Source organism: Chelon labrosus, assembly GCF_963514085.1.
Source record: "Chelon labrosus genome assembly, chromosome: 13".
Lineage (NCBI taxonomy): Eukaryota > Metazoa > Chordata > Actinopteri > Mugiliformes > Mugilidae > Chelon > Chelon labrosus.
In genome coordinates this window covers 18,584,259-18,605,571 of record NC_140346.1, presented here as the reverse complement: position 1 = coordinate 18,605,571, position 21,313 = coordinate 18,584,259, and the positions used below count along the sequence as shown (strand labels likewise).

Sequence of the window (21,313 nt, the reverse complement as noted above, 5' to 3'; positions counted from 1 at the left end):
TGACAGCATCGGTGCACAGATCTGATTTTTGTGCCATTAGCGTATCAATCAGGGCGCAGCTGAACTGATTAGCCGGCTGAAAGAAGACTAGTGGGCAGCTATTTAGACAATCAAATAATTTGTGCTTTCCCTGCTCCTCAATTATAGTTCACAAATAGCTTGCAACCCAGCGACTGAGCAATCAATCCACAAAATCACCAGCGGATTATTTGTTCATGGGAAAAAAATAAGAATTCTTGAGACAAGCAATCACACGCAAAGCATTATTTTATAATCACTGGGTTGAAATAAACCGTAATCAAGTAGCAAGTAACCCATGACTTGATTATCAGAAAATGAATTAACAAATCATTTATCAAAGACAAGGATTACGAAGACTTTGATTTTAGGAAATAGCGCTTGTCGTGACCAAACAAATAATCAGTTTGTGGAGAAAATAATCTCCAGATTAAGTGATCATTTAAATAATCACTGCCGGTTCCGTCTTGTCATATTGAGTTTTAGAGACCGTTAGGACAAAACAAGAAAATTGAAGGCTTGTAAGGCCATTGAGGTTTGGAAAATGTGGATATTTTTCTGATTTTTTATGAACTAAATTACTTGATGAGTAGAAAGACATCAGGTTATTCCTTAAAATCAATTATTTGTTAGCTGAAGCCCTGAAAGATAAAAACAACACACTGAACAAAATAATGGTGGCAATCTGGTACAAAGCATGGATATGGACTTGTACTGATGTAAATCATATGGTATTAATAATGCCAAACTACAGCAAAAAAGAAGTTTACTTTAATGCTTATAATGCTGAGTTATGACAGGAGGAAGACTTAATTATTGCACTATTTGCAGTTTTCATAAACGAACAGATGTAAGACTAGAACGATGGCCATTTCTGTTCAGGACCCAGAGGGTTTGGGTAAGCACTTCTCAGATATCCATCAGCTCACAGATGTCCTTGTGTGCTGAGGACAGAAGCAGTGCTATTAAAAGTTTGTGGGGGGAAAGAACTGAAGTGTATACAATAAAAAAAAAATAATAATTATGTTCCTATGGATTCCTTAAGGCAGCATGTGTAGAAGAGAAGAGAAGAGAAGAGAAGAGAAGAGAAGAGAAGAGAAGAGAGTATCAAATATAGATGCTTGGTATCTCCATAGGCTTGTCCTTTTGCCATCTATTAGAAACGCATTTGTCCTTCAGACCCCAACACACGCCTCTGGTCTATTTATATAAAACACCTCAGCACGATTTCTGCGCGAGAGGAGTATACCGCTGACATTTACTTGTCTCCCATTTTCCCTTTTGCTTCGCAGGAAAGAGGAAAACCCAGGGGATTTTACTTAGACTAATCAGCGGCGGTGTTGTTTACATGCAGAGATAAAAAGTCATCTTGGTGTTTTCCGGTTGTCTGTTTTTGTGGCTGCTGCAGACAAAAAAAAAAATATATATTTTGTTTTGGTTCTTTCAAGAGTTTCAAGAGCAAATAAATTCACACTCAAGGACCTTTGTAGCATCTTCTCCCGGGCCGAGAGTTTACGAGACCAAGTTTACTGTGCAGTGTGTTGACATTACCACACTTCATGTCTTCTAATTACTACACTGGAGCAAATGTTCAGTGGTGCACAACTCATTGCTCACGCTTCTTCTCTCCTGAATATAGATAAGAGAATTACTATAATATGGGTTAGCTTGCAAATACGTGACCGTTCCTGATTTAAATGTAAAGTCTAGAGTGTAAATTTTATAAATCTTGTGTCTTTATACAATTGCTTGTGTCAAATTAATCTGACAAGTATTAAAATCCAAGACATTGTTATAGGTAGTGAGTCAGAAATCTGGGGTCAGGCTCAAGAAGAAGTGTTGTATAACCTTTACAGTAAGTTAAATAAGAAAACAACAACAGCAGTGTACAGTATTGCCACAAAATCATCTAAAATAAATTGCATCCAACCACTTGACTGAAATTTGAAGGCCATATTTCTTTTGCTTTTATATCTATCTTAATGCAGTACTGAAAAGCTCCCTTCCTAATACAATTTCAATGAAACTGAAGACAAACTGGAGACAAACGCAGTCCCCATTGAGTGCAATAATCGGAGATTACTTTGAGGCTTCGGGAGTCTGAATTATTAACCGAAGCCAGTGTGTCTTGTAAATGTGGCGGTGTTCCTCCAGGCAGCATCTGTGGGATTTGCGGATTAAAACACAGCAACTTTTGAAGATTCGGAAGAAACTGTAGATTTTCCATGACTAGGAAGAGAATTAACAGGAGGAACAGTTAAAGCGAGCAATGTCGATTTCATATACGCTTTACATATGTTTTAAGACAGTCATGGAACAAAGTGTGACCTTATCTTTTAAGTCGCGCACTTTTCTATTGATGGCACTGTGTCAAGTGTTTTCAATCTAGTTGTCTAACAGAACAGCTGGTAGATATTTACCAAAGAACCCAGTTGCTTTTTTTAGATTCTTATTTTTCACAGACTTCATTTTGTCTGTGCGCTGGGAACAACCGGCACAACGAAATACAGTGAGGGAGGCAGAGATGTGAAGACAGCAGGCGAAAGTTTCTAAAAACAAGAGCGAGTGTTATTCTCCCTCTTTTGAATGTGGGGCACAAAAAGCCTAGAGGAGAAGAAGAACTAAGTAAATGTCAGCTACGCCTTTCTGTCTCTCTCTGACACACACACACACACACACACACATCTTTCTCAATCTTACACCCTCCCAATTGCTCGTGTACTCCCGGGCTTATAATCTACCACTGTGCCCACACACAGATCACACACACACAGACACACAAAACCCTTGGCAAGTGTTCTTATTTGTATTCCTGCTATCTGGGGCCTGCGTTTTCTGGCAGACACTGATATATCAATTGCATAAATATTCATGCACTAGTCAGGGTGGCAAGCTTCATCAGCCCCCCCTCTCTTCTCGCAAGCGCGCGATTGCACACATACACGCGGGCACCGCCGCTCTCGCACCGAGGTGATGCATCCCTACACAATGCTAACCCTCCACATGCACACGCGGGGTGCGAGCTGCTGAGAGCTGACACAGCAGGGTCTTTCATTTTGAGCTAATGAACCACACCAGTGTCTGCTTGGCACCTGATGCGTACACACACACACACAAAGACACACACGCACACACACACAATTGATGCCTAAGAAGAGGTGCATCTTCTTCCTGCTGTGATTGAAGCCACTTATCAATCATTTCTTGCCTGATTAATTGGTACAGAAGATCCCCTGCTAGAATAATCACATCTGTCTGAGAGATTTGATCTGATCATCTTCACTGAGGCAGAATGCCCACAATGCAGAGGAAGTCTGTCCTTAGCTGCCCTTCTTCAGCTATTCAAGACATTAGCCGATTTAAAGAAAAAGACATCAAGAAATCAGTAAATAATTTAAAAGACCACAGATGAAGCTACATTTCTCCACCAAGACTTGCTATTGTTGGACTTTTAGCTGAATGCTGATGTTGCCAGCTTCATTAGAGTGGGAGTACAAATCCCCCCTCGCCGTTATTTCGTGGGTAGGAAGCTATTAAGGTGCCGCTGGTGGAGAGACGATTCGAGGCCTTCATCACTGTGCATTTGTCATCACTACTCACCAACTCTCTCTCCTACGTCTTCACGACTCATTGCTCCCATACTTCGGCTCTTTCTCTCCCCCACATACACGCTCACACGCTGCAGCCATTCAGCTCCTCTGATCTGAAATATCAATTTGCATTTTCTCTCAAATTCACTGCAAGCACAAAGCACTTGTATGCACCGATACCATATCACTCACTCCCAGTGAAACCCTATCTTTCCACTTGCTCTTTTCAGTCCCACTTCCTGCAGCTCCGAACGGGTGATTATGCATGTCGCAGCCGTAAAGCCAAACCTGAACTTAAAATGAATTTCTGCCACCTCCTCCTCACTTCAAGTTGCTACATCCTCTGCTCTTATCAAAGCACAAAGACAATCTAAGCGTGGCGAGAAAATGAAAGGGAAATAAATAGAGACGGAGTGCAAAGGCTGCACTCCACACAGGAGGTAACACCAAGATTGACGAAGAATAAAGCGAACGCGAGATTAGAGAATTACCAGTAAGACCAAAGCTGTAGTTCTGAGAGGAAAGTTTTCTGTTTACAGATTACCACTTCCGCCATACAAGAGTTTTATCAAACGGCAATGCCTTTACTGCGGGCCAGAGAGTAACGGTAAAATCTAGATAGATGGGTAAGATAGGAAGGAAAACAGGAAGGATGGAGCTGTTTATATGCGGAAGAGAAGACGGAGACGGCGACTGTTCCTCCAGCTCCTCCTTTGATTAGTTTTTCCCGAGCACAGGTGGATGATATCTAATGATATGCGTGCTCACACCGACTTAAACAGATCAGTTTTGTCCATTAATCATTCCATAAGAAGTAGAATGACAACACAGTCTCAGTCAACACTGTTATGCAGTACTGCCATGTAAAACCCTACTCCAGTAAAGTTGGAACAAGCTCGCCACAGTTGACTTTCTTTAAGGCATCCATGTGGGATCAAAACTTATTAGATTCTCAAACAGCCATAATCTAGATTGCCCCGGCAATTAGCCAATCACCAAAACCCCCCTCGAACTGTAGGTCAAACAACCACTGATCATGAAATTAGTGCATCAAAACTCATTAAACTGATGCTCTATCTGTGTCTGCACAGCTGAAGTGGTAATCAGGATGAATTAATAAGCCGTTTCTAGTCTTAAATGGGAGCACAAAATCATCACTTTACTAGTCTAAAGATTTTTCCAAAATGTGTGAAAAATGCTCATGGGAATTTCCTTACAACATGCCAATTTCAAACAGCTGTGTGACATTTTTAAAAAGAAAAAATAATAATTAACAGATCCATAATTCATTTATTTTAGCTCTAAATATAACTCGTCTCGCACTCGTTAACCGAGATGCAGACTGGGTCGCCGCAGTTGTTCTGAAAGACGCTTGTTGCCACAAGGCACGCTGCACCACACTGCCAGTGCCAAGTGCTTCTTCCGCCGTCCTGAGTCAACAGCTTCCTGGACTCCATTCATCCCTTCCTGTGTCCATCCATTCATGGTGGCTCTCATCTCCATACAGCTGGCTCCCCTGGCACAACAACTCTTTTCAATTAGGCAACACAGCGGCCGCGAAAAAATAACCCATACAGTGGACATATGCTGCAAAGTAACTGTTCCATATTTCACGTGCACCTAATTTCCATACGCACGCAACCCGCCGAGAAGCAGCAGGCAGCAGGCTTATAATTGGGGCACCCATAAATAAGGAACAGAGCGACGCCTGGATTTCTGCTGATTTGTCTTGAAGGAGAAGCATATGTGAAGAAATTGATGGCTTTTCATTTTAATAACGCTGCAGTCTGCTGGTGTGATCCCTCCCTTGCTCACCTTTAGTTACTCCTGCTTCGTCTCACGACTTCATTCACTTATCATCATCTCCCTTACACCCCAGTGCTTCAATTTACATCCTCGTCCTCCTCCTCCTCCTCCTCCTCCTCCTTAACCTCACACACTTTTTTTCTAGCTGTCACTCCGGAGACAGATGTTGCTTTTATCACGTTAATTACAAACTGCCTGCCTCCTCGGTCTCCTTCTGATTAGTGACTACAGCGCCATGAAGACGGTCATAAATGCCAGTGCTTCTCCAACGCCTTCAAGGACATGTGCAGGTATGTCCACACACACACATAGTTCATAAATCACCACAAGGTTATTATCCCAATACACAAGTCCTGACCTCTGTCCCCTTGATAACTCAGTGATATGCAACACTAAAAATGTGATTTTCCTTCTCCGGTCCAAACATCGGCTTCCTGGCATCTCCCCAACTCTGTGTTCCCCATTCATCAGAGGCAAGAAAAAACACACAGCGATCAATGCAACGCCTGTTTGTGTGTGTGCGTGTCTCACAGAGCAAAACAAAACTGCACTTGCCGATAAATATACCGACATTCATAAAAATCAATACTCCACTCTATCGGCTGCTGCTGCTGCTGCTGCTGCTCCCACAAACCTTGCTGACCAAAATCAAGGCTTTTGTGTACACGTATGCGTCACATTGTGATGAGTGTAGACACTCAAGTAATCAGAGCATTGACTAAATTTAACAGACTCTGGATATGAAGGCTGTTAAGTGTATTTTGGGACAAGTTTGCATGGTGGTGCTATGGATACAAGAACAATACAGTAGAATAGAACTGCGAGATGAGTAAAGGGAAGCAGCTACTTGCAGCATGTGAGTCATGCAAGTACAAGGACAGAGACGGCAGTAGATCCGGCATCACATCAGTCTATGCGACAGGCTTGTGGGAGACCAAGCCTTCCCCTCCCACACGCTGGCAGAAGAGAGGAACGGATGTCTGTGAGAAATAAAAACTGATCCAGGATCGCTGTGTCTTCTAACGCTGGTCCGAAACCATCTGAAACGGTTCTCATTGGCTCCATGACCCCACTGATGTTCATTTTCCTTTATTTATAGCTTAAATATAACATGTTCCCTCAGGTCAAAGTGATTTAAGTGGTAAACAGCACGATGAAAGATGATGAGGTTGTGACGATGACACATGCTGCTCCATGATGGCTCAAAACTTCAGCACGGCCAAGTTCCCGTACAGCATAATGAGGACTGGATGTGTAGCCAAACACCAAACCCAGTGCCCACTTTCCAAAACAATTCTAAACATTGCCCATTAGAGCTCAAAACCGCGCAGTGGACATTTGTGCTGGCCACGTTCAATAAGCTTTGCATGGAAGGCGTCCAGCCATCCTCTGCTTTCTCGATGGTCCAGCTAATGAACTGACTTACATGCTGAATGAGCTTGCCCACGCAGGGAATAATTTTGGATTAAAAAGCTTTTAATCATTTTTGTTCACGTTTGGTTTGCAATCTCTTGACAGCTTGGACACTAGTTGTCATGCCTAGTGGGGGAGGGTTGTGGTTGAAGTGACAGAGCCAGCAGGCGTCAGGCCACAAGTCTTAAAGGCAGCCCAGTTTCCACAGCAGGTGCAGTACCATGATGGGGAAGAACAACTCCACTTTGGTCTGCTCACCATTTCCAGCCTGAGACAACACTACCCCCCCCCCCCCCCCCCAAAGGGACTGCCTGCTAAGAATAGTCAGTAGCCAGTATGAGCCTCCATCCTACCATAAACCCTACAAAAACACAAAAACGCACTCTGACCGTGACATCAAGCATTTCCAATCAAACATCAAGATCTGAAGCCGAGAGCTGACTTCGTGATTCAGCAACATCTCCAACATTTTTACATGCCACTGTCAATTCACTGTTACAGAAAATAATGAAGTACGAAATGCCAAAATGTAGAAAGGTTTCCATACTTGGAGAAAGTTAATATATAGCAGGTGCCTCACTGTTTTCCATGTTTTTTTGCTAATCACACAATACTGAATTAAATGGCTTTACCGCCTTAATCTTTTTTAATGAAACTGACTTAACTTGAGTCTAAGGTGAGAAGTGAAAACAGAAACCTAAACCTAAAGGAGGAATTATTCGTGCAGCATGTCATCCGACAACGTGAGTTATTCATAGTGTTGCTCACCAGGTTTCTCAGCGATATTAATAGCGGTTCAAAGAAATTAAAACCCTTCAAAGGAAGCATGCATTCCCAACTCCACACACCTGGCCAACATCGCCCCAGTCCGACTTAAGAGCGGTGCGCGGGGAGCCAGTTTCATTAATTTCTTGTCGTTTAATCATCCAGAGTCCAATCCAGTTATTTAAGATGGAGCATACTAATGCCTTACTTCTGATGAAATAAGGCCTGAGAGAAGTTGGGGATTTTCCTAGTCTATTTCTATCCATACAGCAACCAATGGCAGTGATACTACTTGTCAGGACTCTCTTATTATGCAAGGTCAACTAATGTTAAGTGGTGTCCTGTGACGGACGTATGTACCGCTGACTGGCAGTCACTCAAGCACACATACCAAAAGTCTTTCTGACAGCATGCATGTATCTACAGCATCCCGAAGGAGCAGAATTTGTCGAGACTCCCCGCGTAGTCCGTCAGTCTCGAGAACCACAAGACGTGCCATCTGTGCGCGGCGCAGTGTTGCGGAGCCTGCGCTCGCCTTCAGAAGTCGCCATGATTTACGCTGTGTGGTTGCACATGCGTGCGTCGTGAGTAAAAGTCGCGGACTCCCCTCAGGACTACAGGCAGCAGACTCTTTAATATTTCAGAGCAGTGATAAATAAGTCAGACAGACTGCAGAGAGATAAGGTGGCTCTGCGGGTAGGGGTGAGGGCGGCAGGGGGAGGATGAAAAGGAGGGAGACAGAGGTAGAAAAGGAGAAAGGGGAAAGGGAAATAGTGCTGTAGAATTGGACGTATAAGGTAATAAGGCAAAAAGTCAGTGAAGACATGAAAAATAAGAAATGAGGAAAGCACACTGGGCAAAAGGGAGACTTGCTTTAGTATATACTGACTGTTAACTTACAATAAACATTTCTACATATAGTGATGCAGTCAGTCATAAACAACCATGACCTGAAATAGAGTCAGATCTGATCCAGAGGAAGAACCTTTCTCCTTCACTACTCCTGCTTCCTCACACACAGATCTCCGGTTGCACTCCTTTGACAGCACTGACCTGAAGACACTCAGGGTGAAAGACATACTTTGATTTCTGAGGACAAAGAGATCATGAAGGGATCAGAAAGAGAGAGATGAGTAGGTAAGGCGGAAGGAAGGGGGTGGATGAGGAGATAGAAGGGGAAAAGGAGAGAGGGAGTGAAAACAGAGACAGTGACTGTAGGGAAAGGTCAACGGAGACAGAGAGCAAGTGTCAGAAAGGAGATGAAAAACAGACTAAAGGGGTGGAAAAGTATGTCATGCTTTCTCTGGGGAGGACCTGCCCTGTGGTGCCGTGGCCTTCAGTCTGGCAGACTTATGATGAAAAGATAATAAAACTCCACTGGCACTTCATGCACAATCAAACTTCCAGGTTGCTGTACAGCTACATGGTGTTTAGCCTGTAACTGTCAGCGCCTTGATTCACACAGATTCTTTAGGTCTCTGAATCTACCCAAACATGGTGTTTTCTGAGCAACAGGACCTGTGCTGCAGCCCTGGAAATTCTTAAGAGGGTGAAAGATGCTGCCTCTAGGCATCCATCCGTTTTTATCCTCATCTCCTCTGAAAGAAATAACTTCTTCCCGCCTTTTCTCCTCCTCCAAACAGCAGCTTTAAGCTCCCTCTGCCACTATCTTCGCTTATGCTTCTGAAAACCGGCAGCGTTTTTATTTCTCAGCTGCTTTGTCAGTGCCTCTCATCTTGGCATCTTAGCTGCTCTGTCTTCGTCTCTCCCTCTCTGACTGAGGGCACTTCTCATCCATGCCATCATTTTCCTGTCCTCTCATCCTCAATAAAGAACACCTCCACCTCGGAGCAGCATTGGCATAGCCGCCAACTCTGCTGCTGGTTAAGCTCATTAAATCAACTCAGGAAGAGGGCAACAAACACACTTCTCTAAGCAACAAACACATACAGGTAAAGGATAAGTAAACACACACACACACACACACACACACACACACACACACACACAAGCGAAGAAAAGGAAATCTAAAGATATCTAAAAAGGCATCTCAGACAGGAAGAGAATAATTAATTGGATAATCAAACGCCCCAGGTAACTGGGAGAGGGACGATGGAAACATGGTGAAAATTTAGACCCGATCTCTGCAGCGGATTAGTGTAAATCTAACCAGGCCTGCCGTCTCTTCTACTCCTTACAGCCTCAGCTTAGAGGCTCTCTCAGGAAGAGAGCAGGGATCCTGTGCGCCTTGAGCTGTTAACATTAGCTTACGTCACCTTAAGCCTCCTCTGCAAAACACTAATCAATTACCAACCCTTCTTATCTGCCTCTAAACTACCCATCCATCCAAAGCCATCACCAGTCCGCAACCCTCAGTGCATACATGCACGACCCATTTACCTATACGGCAAAGCTTCTCAGTTTACCAATACACCTGACCTGGTGTTTCTGAAGCATTGTTCAAAAGGTTGAGGCACTAAAAGCCAAATGTAGAAGCTAAACCCAGAGGAAGATGTATTTGCATGCAGCCGTTATCACATCACAGTTTATTTTATATATTTTTAATGTGTCAAGGTGTCGTTAGAAACCTATAGATAGAGATTAGGACCAAGACTGTACCAAGTATTTTTGTGTCAAAAAAAAAAAATCTGTATGCTTCCATTGCCTTGATGGTATTGCACAAAACTGGATAAGAATCAAAAGCGGCTCACAAAGACGTGACCACAATTTAGTTTACATTATATATTCCAATATCCATATTTAAGAAGGTCCCGGGTTCTAATCCATGGGCCGACTGGGCCTTTCTGTGTAGAGTTTGCATGTTCTCCCTGTGTCTGCGTGGGTTCTCTCCGTGTACTCCGGCTCCCTCCCACCGTCCAAAGACATGCTGGTTAGGTTGATTGGTGATTCTAAATTGGCCGTAGGTGTGCATGTGGGTGTGAATGGTTGTCTGTCTCTCTGTGTTAGCCCTGCGATAGACTGGTGACCTGTCCAGGGTGTACCCCGCCTCTCGCCCGATGACAGCTGGGATAGGCTCCAGCAGACCCTGCGACCCTTAACAGGAATAAGTGGGTACAGAAGATGAATGAATTAATGAATATCCATATTTAATGCAAGGTGTTTATAACGTATCAGAAAGGCCAAATAAGTATTTTGATGATTGATTTGTTCTAGACGTACTAGAAAGTGAGGATTTAGTGCTTTTACCCGGAGGACTATTTTTGGGCTTTTGGACAGTTGATCAAATAAAAGAAGACATCTGAGGCCCTTGGATGCACATTGACATTTTGTTTTTTCTGGCAGATTCATCAATAATAAAAATGATCTATTGCTGTAGCCTCAGAATCAGACACACTGCTGCTTGATTTACTTCATTACAATGGACTTACTATCCATACTACTACAAAAACCTGGACATTTATTAAAAAATGTATATTGAATCATCCTGTAAGCTGTTTTGGTTTCAAGCTTAGCATTACATACTAAAAAACAATTAATCTAGAGAGTGCAGAGAGCTACAGCAAAAATCTGACTTATTTAGGTCAAAAAGGTCCGAGCGTGCGAACGAGCAATTACTAAATGAGGCCACCAACACCTCTGGAGGCGATCGCCACATCCTAGTCAGAGACAGGTTAAGTGCAGGGTTTACAGTCAGCCTGTTGGCACGCTTTAGGATTAAAAGGTCAAACAAATACAGACTGGAATTGACTTGAAATCCCATTGGCAGATTAAGTTTATTTATTGCAGTTACTCTGTAGACAAAGCCCATATGTTCGTCAATCTGTTTACAAATAACTCCCAATCTGCTTTATCGGCGCTTTCCACGTTTTCACTTGTAATTCATTCGTCAACATCATCCGTTTTCTCCTTAGGACTTCATCTAAACCTTACACAGCAGATGGTTCACCATAAAGCGTCACCAGTGTTAGATTGCCTGTTCTCAATAAATGCGCTGAAAGAAGAAAGGAGGGAACAGAGGAAAAAGAAAAAGGAAAAAATAGGGTGGAACAACTCCCTTAGGATTATAAATCTCCAAGGACCATAATCAGCAGTTCATGGCAGCGAGCCAGAAAGACCCAGGTATACAATCATACATACTCATGCCTGAGAATGATCGAAGAACACAAACACGTGTGTGTGTGCATAAGATCCCTCTGCCTCATAATTTTAATCACAAGCCTAAAATAATGACATTCTGTGGAGGCTGATCCTTTCTCATTATCCCCTGAACTTTTGTTAAGAGTGTAAATTAAAGACAACCTGTGTCAGCACTGGTTCACCGCAGAGTTTATTTGAAGGTGTTTTTGAGCGCACAGTACTTACAGTGAATAGAAACCATGTGCAAATATCAAACATTCATATCAGCTGCATTCCTCCTGTCTGGGTGGATCCATGTCGGGAAGGCTGTGCAGCACATGTGTGCAGCAGAGCGGCTACAGCGTGCTAACTTAAAGTATAAACACCAACATGTGGATAGAAATATTCAAACAGATTACGTTAGAACAGAAATCTACGACTGAAAAAGCAGCCATGAAACATTTTATTACGACAGGCCTTTAATTTAAAAATGATCTAGGGCAGCTCGTCTAACTTCTGGGCCTCCGCTCTGATAAAAGGCAGTGGCAGACAAACACACCCAGGAGGCCTGATAACATTTAGCAGGATGCACCTGCTAAACACAGGTCCATCTGCAGCGCGAAGAGAAAAGAGCCACAACTGTGACCGTCACAAATATCATGGCTCGGCCTCTTCGCGCACACACACACAATCACACCAATGTTGCTAACCCTGAACAGCTGCAACTCCCTACTTTCTCTCGGCCAACATTCTTCTCCTGCCGTCCCTCACTGCCAAGACAGCGAGCAGGCAAACTCCAACTGACTCATCTATTTTCTCAATCACACGCAGACAAACAAACAATTGTAGAGCTGGCACTCGCACGCGGACTCGGGCTCCTGGGTTCAAACTGTAAAGGACGATCCAGCGCGAGCATTCTTTCATTTCAGCGTTTCACACAGCTGCCATCTTTGTGAATAATGTCCCCCTTTCAAAACGAAGTGTAGATTAGACTGAGCAGCCCAGTCAATTCCAGGCATGTGATCAGATTTAGAGATCGTTAATCAGCTGCAGACCAAGAACACACGTAAGAACATACAGCCTAATGGCGCTGCTGTGGCGAGCATTGCGCATTCAGAGCCAGACTTTAGCTTTGAAACTGGATGTTAAACCCTTCCAACACAATAAGCATGCCCGGCATTTAAAACAGGGAAAACATCACATGTTAGTGCGCTGCATTGAGAACCAGCAGAAGCAGTGTGGGCACGGTGGGGTCAGGGGACAGCAGGTTGAAGATGGAGATTTTTTTTTGGCCCGTTCATTTGCTGGCAACCCCCTAAGAGGGAGGAGGTGTTAGCAGAGGAGGGAAAATAGGTGAAAGGAGAAAACAGGGCGACGGGGGTGACAAGAGGAGGGACTGGCAACTGAACAGCTCCATTACCAAACCCACCCTTCAGCAATGCTGTCAGCTCAGACCGGCCCCGCTGGGAGAGAAGTGGGTGAAGCGGAGGTGAAGCCAAACGCACCACAAAGCTCAAACTTTAACAAACAGCTTTCCAGACAAGACCTCCTCCCAGAAACCTCCACGCATACACAGTGTGAGGTGTGTGTGTGTGCGAACAATGACCTTGTGGCTTCTGCTCGGAGGAGGGTGTATATTTAGTTAGGGGGTTTTAGCAGAAGTATTCGACAGAGAGGGTGTTAAATTATTGAGCAGTTGGTGCCAGCAGGGAAGGACGGCACACTGAGGCTGAAGAAGGCACTCTTATCTGGGGCTACATGCTGTTGGCAGACACACACACACACTCCTGTCACAAACTCCTATCAAACCAGAGGAGATGATGTTCTTGTTAGCTTACTAAATGCTCTTGAAATTTAAAAGAGATGAGACGGTGTTAACAGGTAAAGACACACAGGGGCATATTATGTTATTAAGTTAGAGGATTTCTGAGCAGATTTATTCGATGAGAAAGGATAACCGCAGAAAGGAAAAGATAACAGATGTTTACTCCAGGGCCAAACATTTAGGTTGCTTGACAGGCAGCAGGCCCATTCATCCCTTTATTTGCTGTGCTTCTCTCCATGAATCCGCTCCTTTCACTACTAGAAATGCAAACCGCGCCACCCGGGACAAATTAACAAAAGGTCAGAAGACTTTTCAGCAGAGCTCTCCAGCTTTCTGGTCTCTTGTCTGCTCCACAAGTGTTTTCCAACAGAGCATGGCCTCCCATGAGCTCTCATCTTTCTGCTTCGCTTGACTTCAAGGGAGGGCTGTTGTGTTGGGCATCAGGTTTTGCCACAGATGACAGAAGTACAGGTACTGGAAAGGATAACGGTAATTATGAGCAGAGTTATACTTTGTTGGAGTCGCCAGGGATTCAGTCTTAAGCTGGATTTATGCTTCTGCATCGGATCAAAGCTGTAGGTACGCCGTAGCTTTGTACTTTGCGCTGCAGTCTGATGTGCACCTCCCCAGAAGTGTAACTACACGTTGTGGCGACAGAAATAGAAACAGAAACGGCGGTTACTGGTCAAAAATGTACTTCCTCGTCAACATATCTCAGCAACCAAACAAAGACAGAAACTTGTCCCCTACAAACCATCTACTTGAAGGTGTTTTCTCTTATGCGTGTCGCAGGGATACCAGAAAAATTAGATGTTGATCAGCATTTATTAGCTCCAACACAAGCTGCTCCAAGACAAACTCAACACAGCTGACTGGCCGTCGACCGAGTCTCCATAGACAATGCAATCATGGATCAAATTTGCAAGACGCAGTCATGTCATATTTAATAAGGGGGAATGAGCTGGCTGGTGAACCATGTCCGCAATGTGCCAGATGAGACAAACTTTAATTTGATGTCCATAAACCTGCAATAGCAGATTTATCGGGCACTTTGGCAACATTACTGCTCATTAAATTTCAAGGAAATATGACTCTTTAGCTGCTAAATGCTTCACAATGATCAGCTAGATGTTAACTGCGTCCATCTGCCATTGGTCCTAGTTTGGTAGTGCACAGTCGCATTGTAATTGGAAACTGCCTGCCTGCTATGCCCAAAAATGAGAGAAAGCAGCGTATGTGAATCAGAACAGTAAAATTGTGGTCGAGAAAACCTAAACAATAACCCAAAAGATGCTAAAATAGCTCCACGTAGCAGAGCTGGGGGATAATTCTCTGTTGGTTCATCACTATGTGCCACGCCTTCTACACATAGCCAGTCACACGATTCACTGTCAGTATAGAAATACTGATTATCATTATAGCTTTACAACTTTTGCAATTTTTCCCCCTAACATTCAGTTAATGTAATTAAAAGTGCGCTGTGAAGTCAATTTTACTAGCTCGCCGAGGGCAGTGATAGTGTGAAGCAGGTGTCTGTTCCTGATAGGCCTTTGGCGTTTCAGTCCCACAGTGAAGACGCCTCTCACTGGAACAAAACACCAAACTGCTCCTCTCTCATCTCCATTTAAAGCGTCAGCGTCCATGAAGGAGAAAACGGCTTCTTCTGCAAGCTTGCAACACACACGCGCGCATAAATATTCATACACTCAGGCAAACGTTGGTGTCCTTGGTCTTCCCACTCTCCATCTATTCGTTTGCTCTCTCTCTCTCTCTCTCTCTCTCTCTCTCTCTCTCTCTCCGTTTAATCCTGTAATGCCAACAGTGCAATTAGTCACATGCCGGGTCTTTCTTTCATCTCTCCAGTGAGCGGGAGAGCTCAGGAGGAATTCAAACTGCCTGGTATCTAAACTACACAACCCACCCTCTGCTTCTGGACTAATGCACAAAAATGCATGTTAACATGTTAAAATACCTCATATTTTCTGACTATAAATGTTCTTGATTTTGAAAAGATGAGGAATTAGGATGCATGCATGCTTCCTCAAGAAAATCAAGAAATGAAAAACGAAAATAAAACGGCCATTGAACCTGAACATGAAGCAAAAGGTGAACTGAGGACAAGCTGAGAGCTGAATGAGGACGGAGAGGAGACCTCTGGAAACGACCATCGTCCCTGTGGTTTCAGTGTTATTTGTGCTTCTTTGCTCTGAGCTCTCCCGTCGCCTGCTTCACAGTTAGAAACTATATCTATCACAACCCACTCGCAAGCAAGCAAACACCGCTGATCGAAGCTGCGTGAACGAGTGGGCCCACGACGGAACAAGAAATCAACGGAACAAAAGCCAAAGGACGGCAAACAAGACAGCGAGGAAACATCCCCCGCACTCAAGTTAAACAGGCTCATGGTGAATGTCTTCTCTGTGCTACGGCTGAGGTAATTTTGCGGCGCCTGAAGCCACAACCTGACAGTGAGACGGGGAGGGGCAGAAGCATGGCCGATTCTCACCGTCCCCCAGGAAGGAACAAATGGCTCGTGTTGCCGTTAAATGGATGGAGAGCCCAGGGTTATTACTTTCATGCAGGTTATTCCCACGTGTCAGCTTAAAAAAAAGAAATAAAAAAATCAATCAATCCCCCATTTAACAGATAAATCCCCTCGTCGAGCCAACATCAAATATTACTGAGACTGTCAATGGATGTGCTCACTTTAAACACTGATTTTAAACACTTCTTAGAAAATCTGAATTTGAGGATGCCATTGTGTGCGAGTGGGTGGGTTGACTGATGATTTATCTGGTGGTAAACCTCATGTCACAGGATTCAAATCACCGCTAACCACGATGCAAATGCAGATTAATGTTGATAAGTCGAATTTTTGGAAAAGAGATGTTTCGCCATCTTTTCAGTCTTCAAGCTGAGATATATGTCTCCATAATTAAAATAAAAACAAGAAGGATATGGATCTTCTCATCCATTTCTTGGCAATCAAAGCAAATAAGGTGTATTTCAATTGCACTTACTCTGAAGTCTGGCACTGAACATGCAAAACGCGTGTGTTTACACGTCTCATAGTGTAAAATATCCATTGATTACACTGGATTGTTGTCATGAGAGTGATGGCTTTGCCTGTCAGGACTAATGATTAAATCAAGACAATGTGATTCCTAGAAAACAAATTATTAGTCAAGCTGAACAAAGAATATGATGAAGCTACATTAAATAATGCAACCAGAGATGGTCACTGGGTGAACGATCAACTATCAGTGGTAGTATAATGCCTCGTCCACACATACGAAAACGATCTTTTCCCTCTCCATTTTCCCTGGCATCGTTTCAAGAATATCTGCGTCCACACGGATCCGTTTCAACACGACTGAAAACGCTACTTCATATTCCAGGCCTATAGGTGGCGCTGTTTCAGTTTCAGAAATTCACCAAAAACGGAGAGGAAGAGGCGGAGCATGCGCACAAATCTTGAGCGCTGTTTACAAATCGGCTTTAGAAGAAACCAAACTCAAGGAGAAATTATATTTTGCCCTAGTAACCCTAATATGCTCAATATCTTCTCCAGCAGGAAAACTAGCATGTAGTCCGCCATTGTTGTTGATGTTGTTATGAGACGTCTCGCAGGAGGTGGAAGGCTGCTCGGGGGTGTGGCGATGACATCATCGTTTTCTCCGTTTCTGTCTGTCCACACAGAAACGCAAGAGTTGCGTTTGCGAATTTCTCCACCCTGGGACCCGTTTTCAGAAAAGTGCGTTTTAGGGCTATGCGTTTACAGGATACGTGTGGACGATCGGCCAAAACGATGCAAAACTTCTGCGTTTTTGCGTTTCTGTGTGGACGGGCCCTAAAGCTATTTTATATGGTGGCTCCTTCCTGTTAAGGGAGGTTTTCTTTACAGTGTCATTTTAGTGCTCGCCCTTTGGGGTTAAGTATCTGTAAAGCATCTTGAGACCTGGATTGTGATTGATTCTATCTAAAAATGGATTTTTACTTTGGAGGTTTGGACCATTGGTAAGAAACCATCACCTTGGGGCTTTAGGGTAATACTGCAGAATTTTTAAATCATTTTTTTTAAGTAAACTGTTTCGTTCTTAATGAATAAAATAATGAAAATTCCTAATTCCTAGTTGGATACACATTGCTTTTTTGTCAAATCACTACACTAATTAGCTGGTACACTCATACCCCTGTGAAAATATTTCACATCTCTGCTCATTACAGAAGTCGTAAACAGTATGTAAGGTCCGCTGACGCAGAGTTTTGGATCTAAGATAGATGTTGATACAAGTTCGACATTGCTTTAATGACCGTGTATGTTTGTTTGGACGAGCAAAGTGTGTGTATGTGGAAAGAGATAGAAGCGTCTGACAACTCCCCAACCAGCCAGCTGAGGCAGCCAGTATATCTGGTGTAGCCTTAGGCCACACAGCATCCCACTGCTTTATTCAATGCCTTCTAGCTAAATAATAAAAAAAAAAAAAAAAAAAGGAAGTAAAATCCACTAAACTGGGGAAGTTGTTTCTGAAGCCTGCTGTCTGGCACACACTTCAAAAGAGGGCGTGGGAATGAAAACAGACCAAATTGTTGCCCGTGGACATGCAATGATAAAACGGACTCTCACATACTCATCGCTGACGCCCTCCCACACATTTTCTCCTTTGATACACAAGCACATATCTCCCGTTCACTATTTATTGCTTCAAATCTCTTAAGCATATGTGCGGTAGCAGTGGCAAACAGGTTAGGTCCATGATCTCTAAAAATGAACTCCTCAGAGGGGGGGGAATGCCACAGGGAAAAACAACCCAATGACCACTTATGGTCAAAAGCTGCAGCAGTGAGCGCTGCGGCCTAAAATTTAATTTACCCAAAAAGAACAGCCACCTCTCTGACTTTGGGTTGTCTATTTTTAGCATGTTATCATTCGGGCCTCGATCAGACCACGGCAGCCAGAAGGAAGACTTCTGCTGTCGGGCCCAAAACAGCATGGAGGCTAGCTCCTCAGCGAGCAGCAGTGGGCGATGAGAAAATGTGCGATGTTTAATGCAGAAGGTGGAGCGAAGAGAAGAGAAGAGAAGAGAAGAGAAGAGAAGAGAAGAGACAGTCAGTTACAGTTTGGGCTTTTTCCTGTGTAGCACTGTTGCATCAGTACTGTCAGCTGTGAATGGTTGAAGCACTAAAAAAAAACAGACAAAGCCAGTGCAGCATGCTATGACTTCATAATAAGTTAGTGTTTTCATGTTCCTGCCAAACTGTGTCGTCATCTCAAATACTCCCTTTGTCCTTTTAACCGACTACTGGCTTCTTCTTCTTTTTTTTTATTTTTTTTTTTTAATGGTGTCATTGCGAGCCACTCGGAAAAGGGAAGACAGACTAAGGAAGCACGATGCTTGGGTAGTAGTACAGTAACCAGCTGATGTGTAACATGTGACCCACCTCACTTATGATTTACTTAGAGCGCAGCTTTGACCTATATTGTTAAAACCACTTCAAACCATGCGAATACCTTAATGATTTTGGTCAAAACACGCGTCATCTTTAAGGTTCTTGGCCAAAAACAACACAATTTTTGGCACGATTTAAGATGTAAACATTTAAAGGATGACAAAACGCGCGTGTGTGGGTGAGTGCAGGATTGCAGCTTATGTGCATAAGAGGGGGAATCTGGGCCCCTTCTCAACTTATGCACAAATACTTGATGACAAAGGCCGAAGGCTGGATTCACTAATTGCCTCCAGTGCAGGCTTGCGGCGGGGAAATACGCACCATTCGAGCGTAATATCAGCAGACCTGACAGGAGCCTTTAAGTGGGCCCTGCTTTTATTACCTGACCTCGCCTTTGTGTCAAAATTGCAGTTTCAAGACCTTCATTAGTTCAGTTTTGTCCTTACACGGAGCAAGATCCTGAAGCAATTTGTGTTTAATCAAATTACCCTGCAGGAAAACCCCGTGCCAGGCCGTAGCGTTATAGTCCAGCAGAGAAAAGAATCAGACATTGTTCCAACTCTAGGGAGGAGTGAGGAGCTACTAATAGCAGGGACACAGGAGCAATTATACCCACTGACGGGGCAATCCAATCACACGCACGTCAACTTCATGTAATTGAATATCATGTAATAAATCTAATATTTGCCAGCTGAAGACTGATTCTTCCTGCCTGACATAATGATCCACATTTAGTTGTCTAGAAAATAAAATGAATTGTTAGTCCTAGTGGAAATAGTCCTATTAAAGTCTACATTCTGGTTGAGAAGAAAAACCCAGCAAACTTTCAACTTCATGCTCCTTGTTCAAATTTAACAGCAACTTTGAAGGCTGATTTAGACAAATCCAACTCTGATGGGCCCCTGCGGCTCTGTTTAATGGCTCCCACTGGGAACCCATTCACATTTAGAGAAGCAGATGAGACACAGACAAGGATTTCTTTCCTCACCTCTCCCCCGTGGCCGTCAAAAATCCCAAAGATGGACGGGTGACTCTTGTTGACGATGTCGGTGAGCACCTCGAACCGGTCCTCCATGTGGTCTCGCCGGCCTTGGATGGAGTACACGGCCACGTTGTTGCTCTTGAACTCCCAGGTCTTGGCGAACTCCGCGTCCAGGACGTCCAGACCGCCGAAGCGCTCATTCTGCATCATCTCCGCCACTTTCCCCTTGACCATCTTGACCGCATCCCGGCTGGACTTGACGATGGTCTTCACCTCGTCCGTGTGGAAGAAGTAGCTCCACAGAGCCAGGCTGATGCACAGCAGGAACAGGGTCTCCGGTCTGAGTAGAAAATAACGCATGATCCGACCGAGCAGAGACAGCAGGGTCATCGTATCCTCTATCATTTATTTATTTACACGCAGGAAATCGCGGCAGGTTCTGTGTCGGTCGCCCCCCCAGCCGCAGATCTCACTCCATCGTCGCGTTCCGTTCGGCAGCGGCGAAAACAGGCACATTTAACGTTTCACTTCATTCAAAATTACTCCGACCCGACAGACAGGGAGATGGGGCACGCTTCACTGCATCTTTTTTTTTTTTTTTTAACCCGGGACCCGAGCAGACAGGAGGGTGAGGTGTCAGCACACAGACCGGGGGGGTAACAAACGCGGAGCTCCGGCTGGTTCCCTCTAGCATGTAGCCCCGCAGTCAGTGAGCCGCCACCGCTGCTGTCCGTTGACCATCTGCTGCGGTCCGAGAGCACCCGACACCCCGGACAGAAAAACCCTAGTCGCCCCTTTGGATATTAAGTCAGTGGCTATGGTAGAGTTGTGGGCAGAAGCTCTCCCTTGCCAGCCCTGCTACTGTTCCCCCAGTCCTGAAAATAGCGGTCTGTGTTGAAACCCTCACATTCCCAGCTGCCACACTGGCTGCGACTCTCTGCTGCTGCTTTTCTAAACAGGGGTGCTGCCTTCAGGTGCAGCTCGTAATATCTCTCAAAGAACACTTCAGACTCAAGGAGACTTCTCACGGTGAATGTTGAAATGGCCCTTTCAGCTGTTTCTGCTCCACAGATTAGAAAGTCTTTTAGGATTAAATTACTATTATAGTACTAACTTGCCTGTATTTAATATAGCACCGCGTGGAATATGACATAACACGGTCAAAGTGATGTTCAAAGCAATGTCTGAGATTACCTGAATGACAAGCCTGTTTGAATTTGTGTTGCACAACAATACAATAAACAAAGCAAGAACTAAACCAGCTAGACCTGTTTAGGTTTTTAATAAAAACATCTTTGGGCGATGCATGATTGAAAAGCACACGACTCGTCTCTGTTAACAAGCCGATACCCACCTGTAATTAGAGGATGTTGTTCAGATTAACCC

At 44.1% G+C, this 21,313-nt stretch overlaps 1 protein-coding gene across 1 annotated transcript in view; it reads right to left on the bottom strand.

Moving 5' to 3' along the window:
• Positions 1 to 21,022, bottom strand: part of ppm1lb (protein phosphatase, Mg2+/Mn2+ dependent, 1Lb) — a 42,328-nt gene extending 21,306 nt beyond the window's left edge. The window contains exon 1 of the mRNA XM_084558388.1: positions 19,934 to 21,022. Coding sequence (XP_084414514.1) covers positions 19,934 to 20,332 — 399 coding nt within the window. The 5' untranslated portion in view covers positions 20,333 to 21,022. The remainder of the gene's footprint in view (positions 1 to 19,933) is intronic.
• Between the last annotated feature and the right edge of the window lie 291 nt (positions 21,023 to 21,313).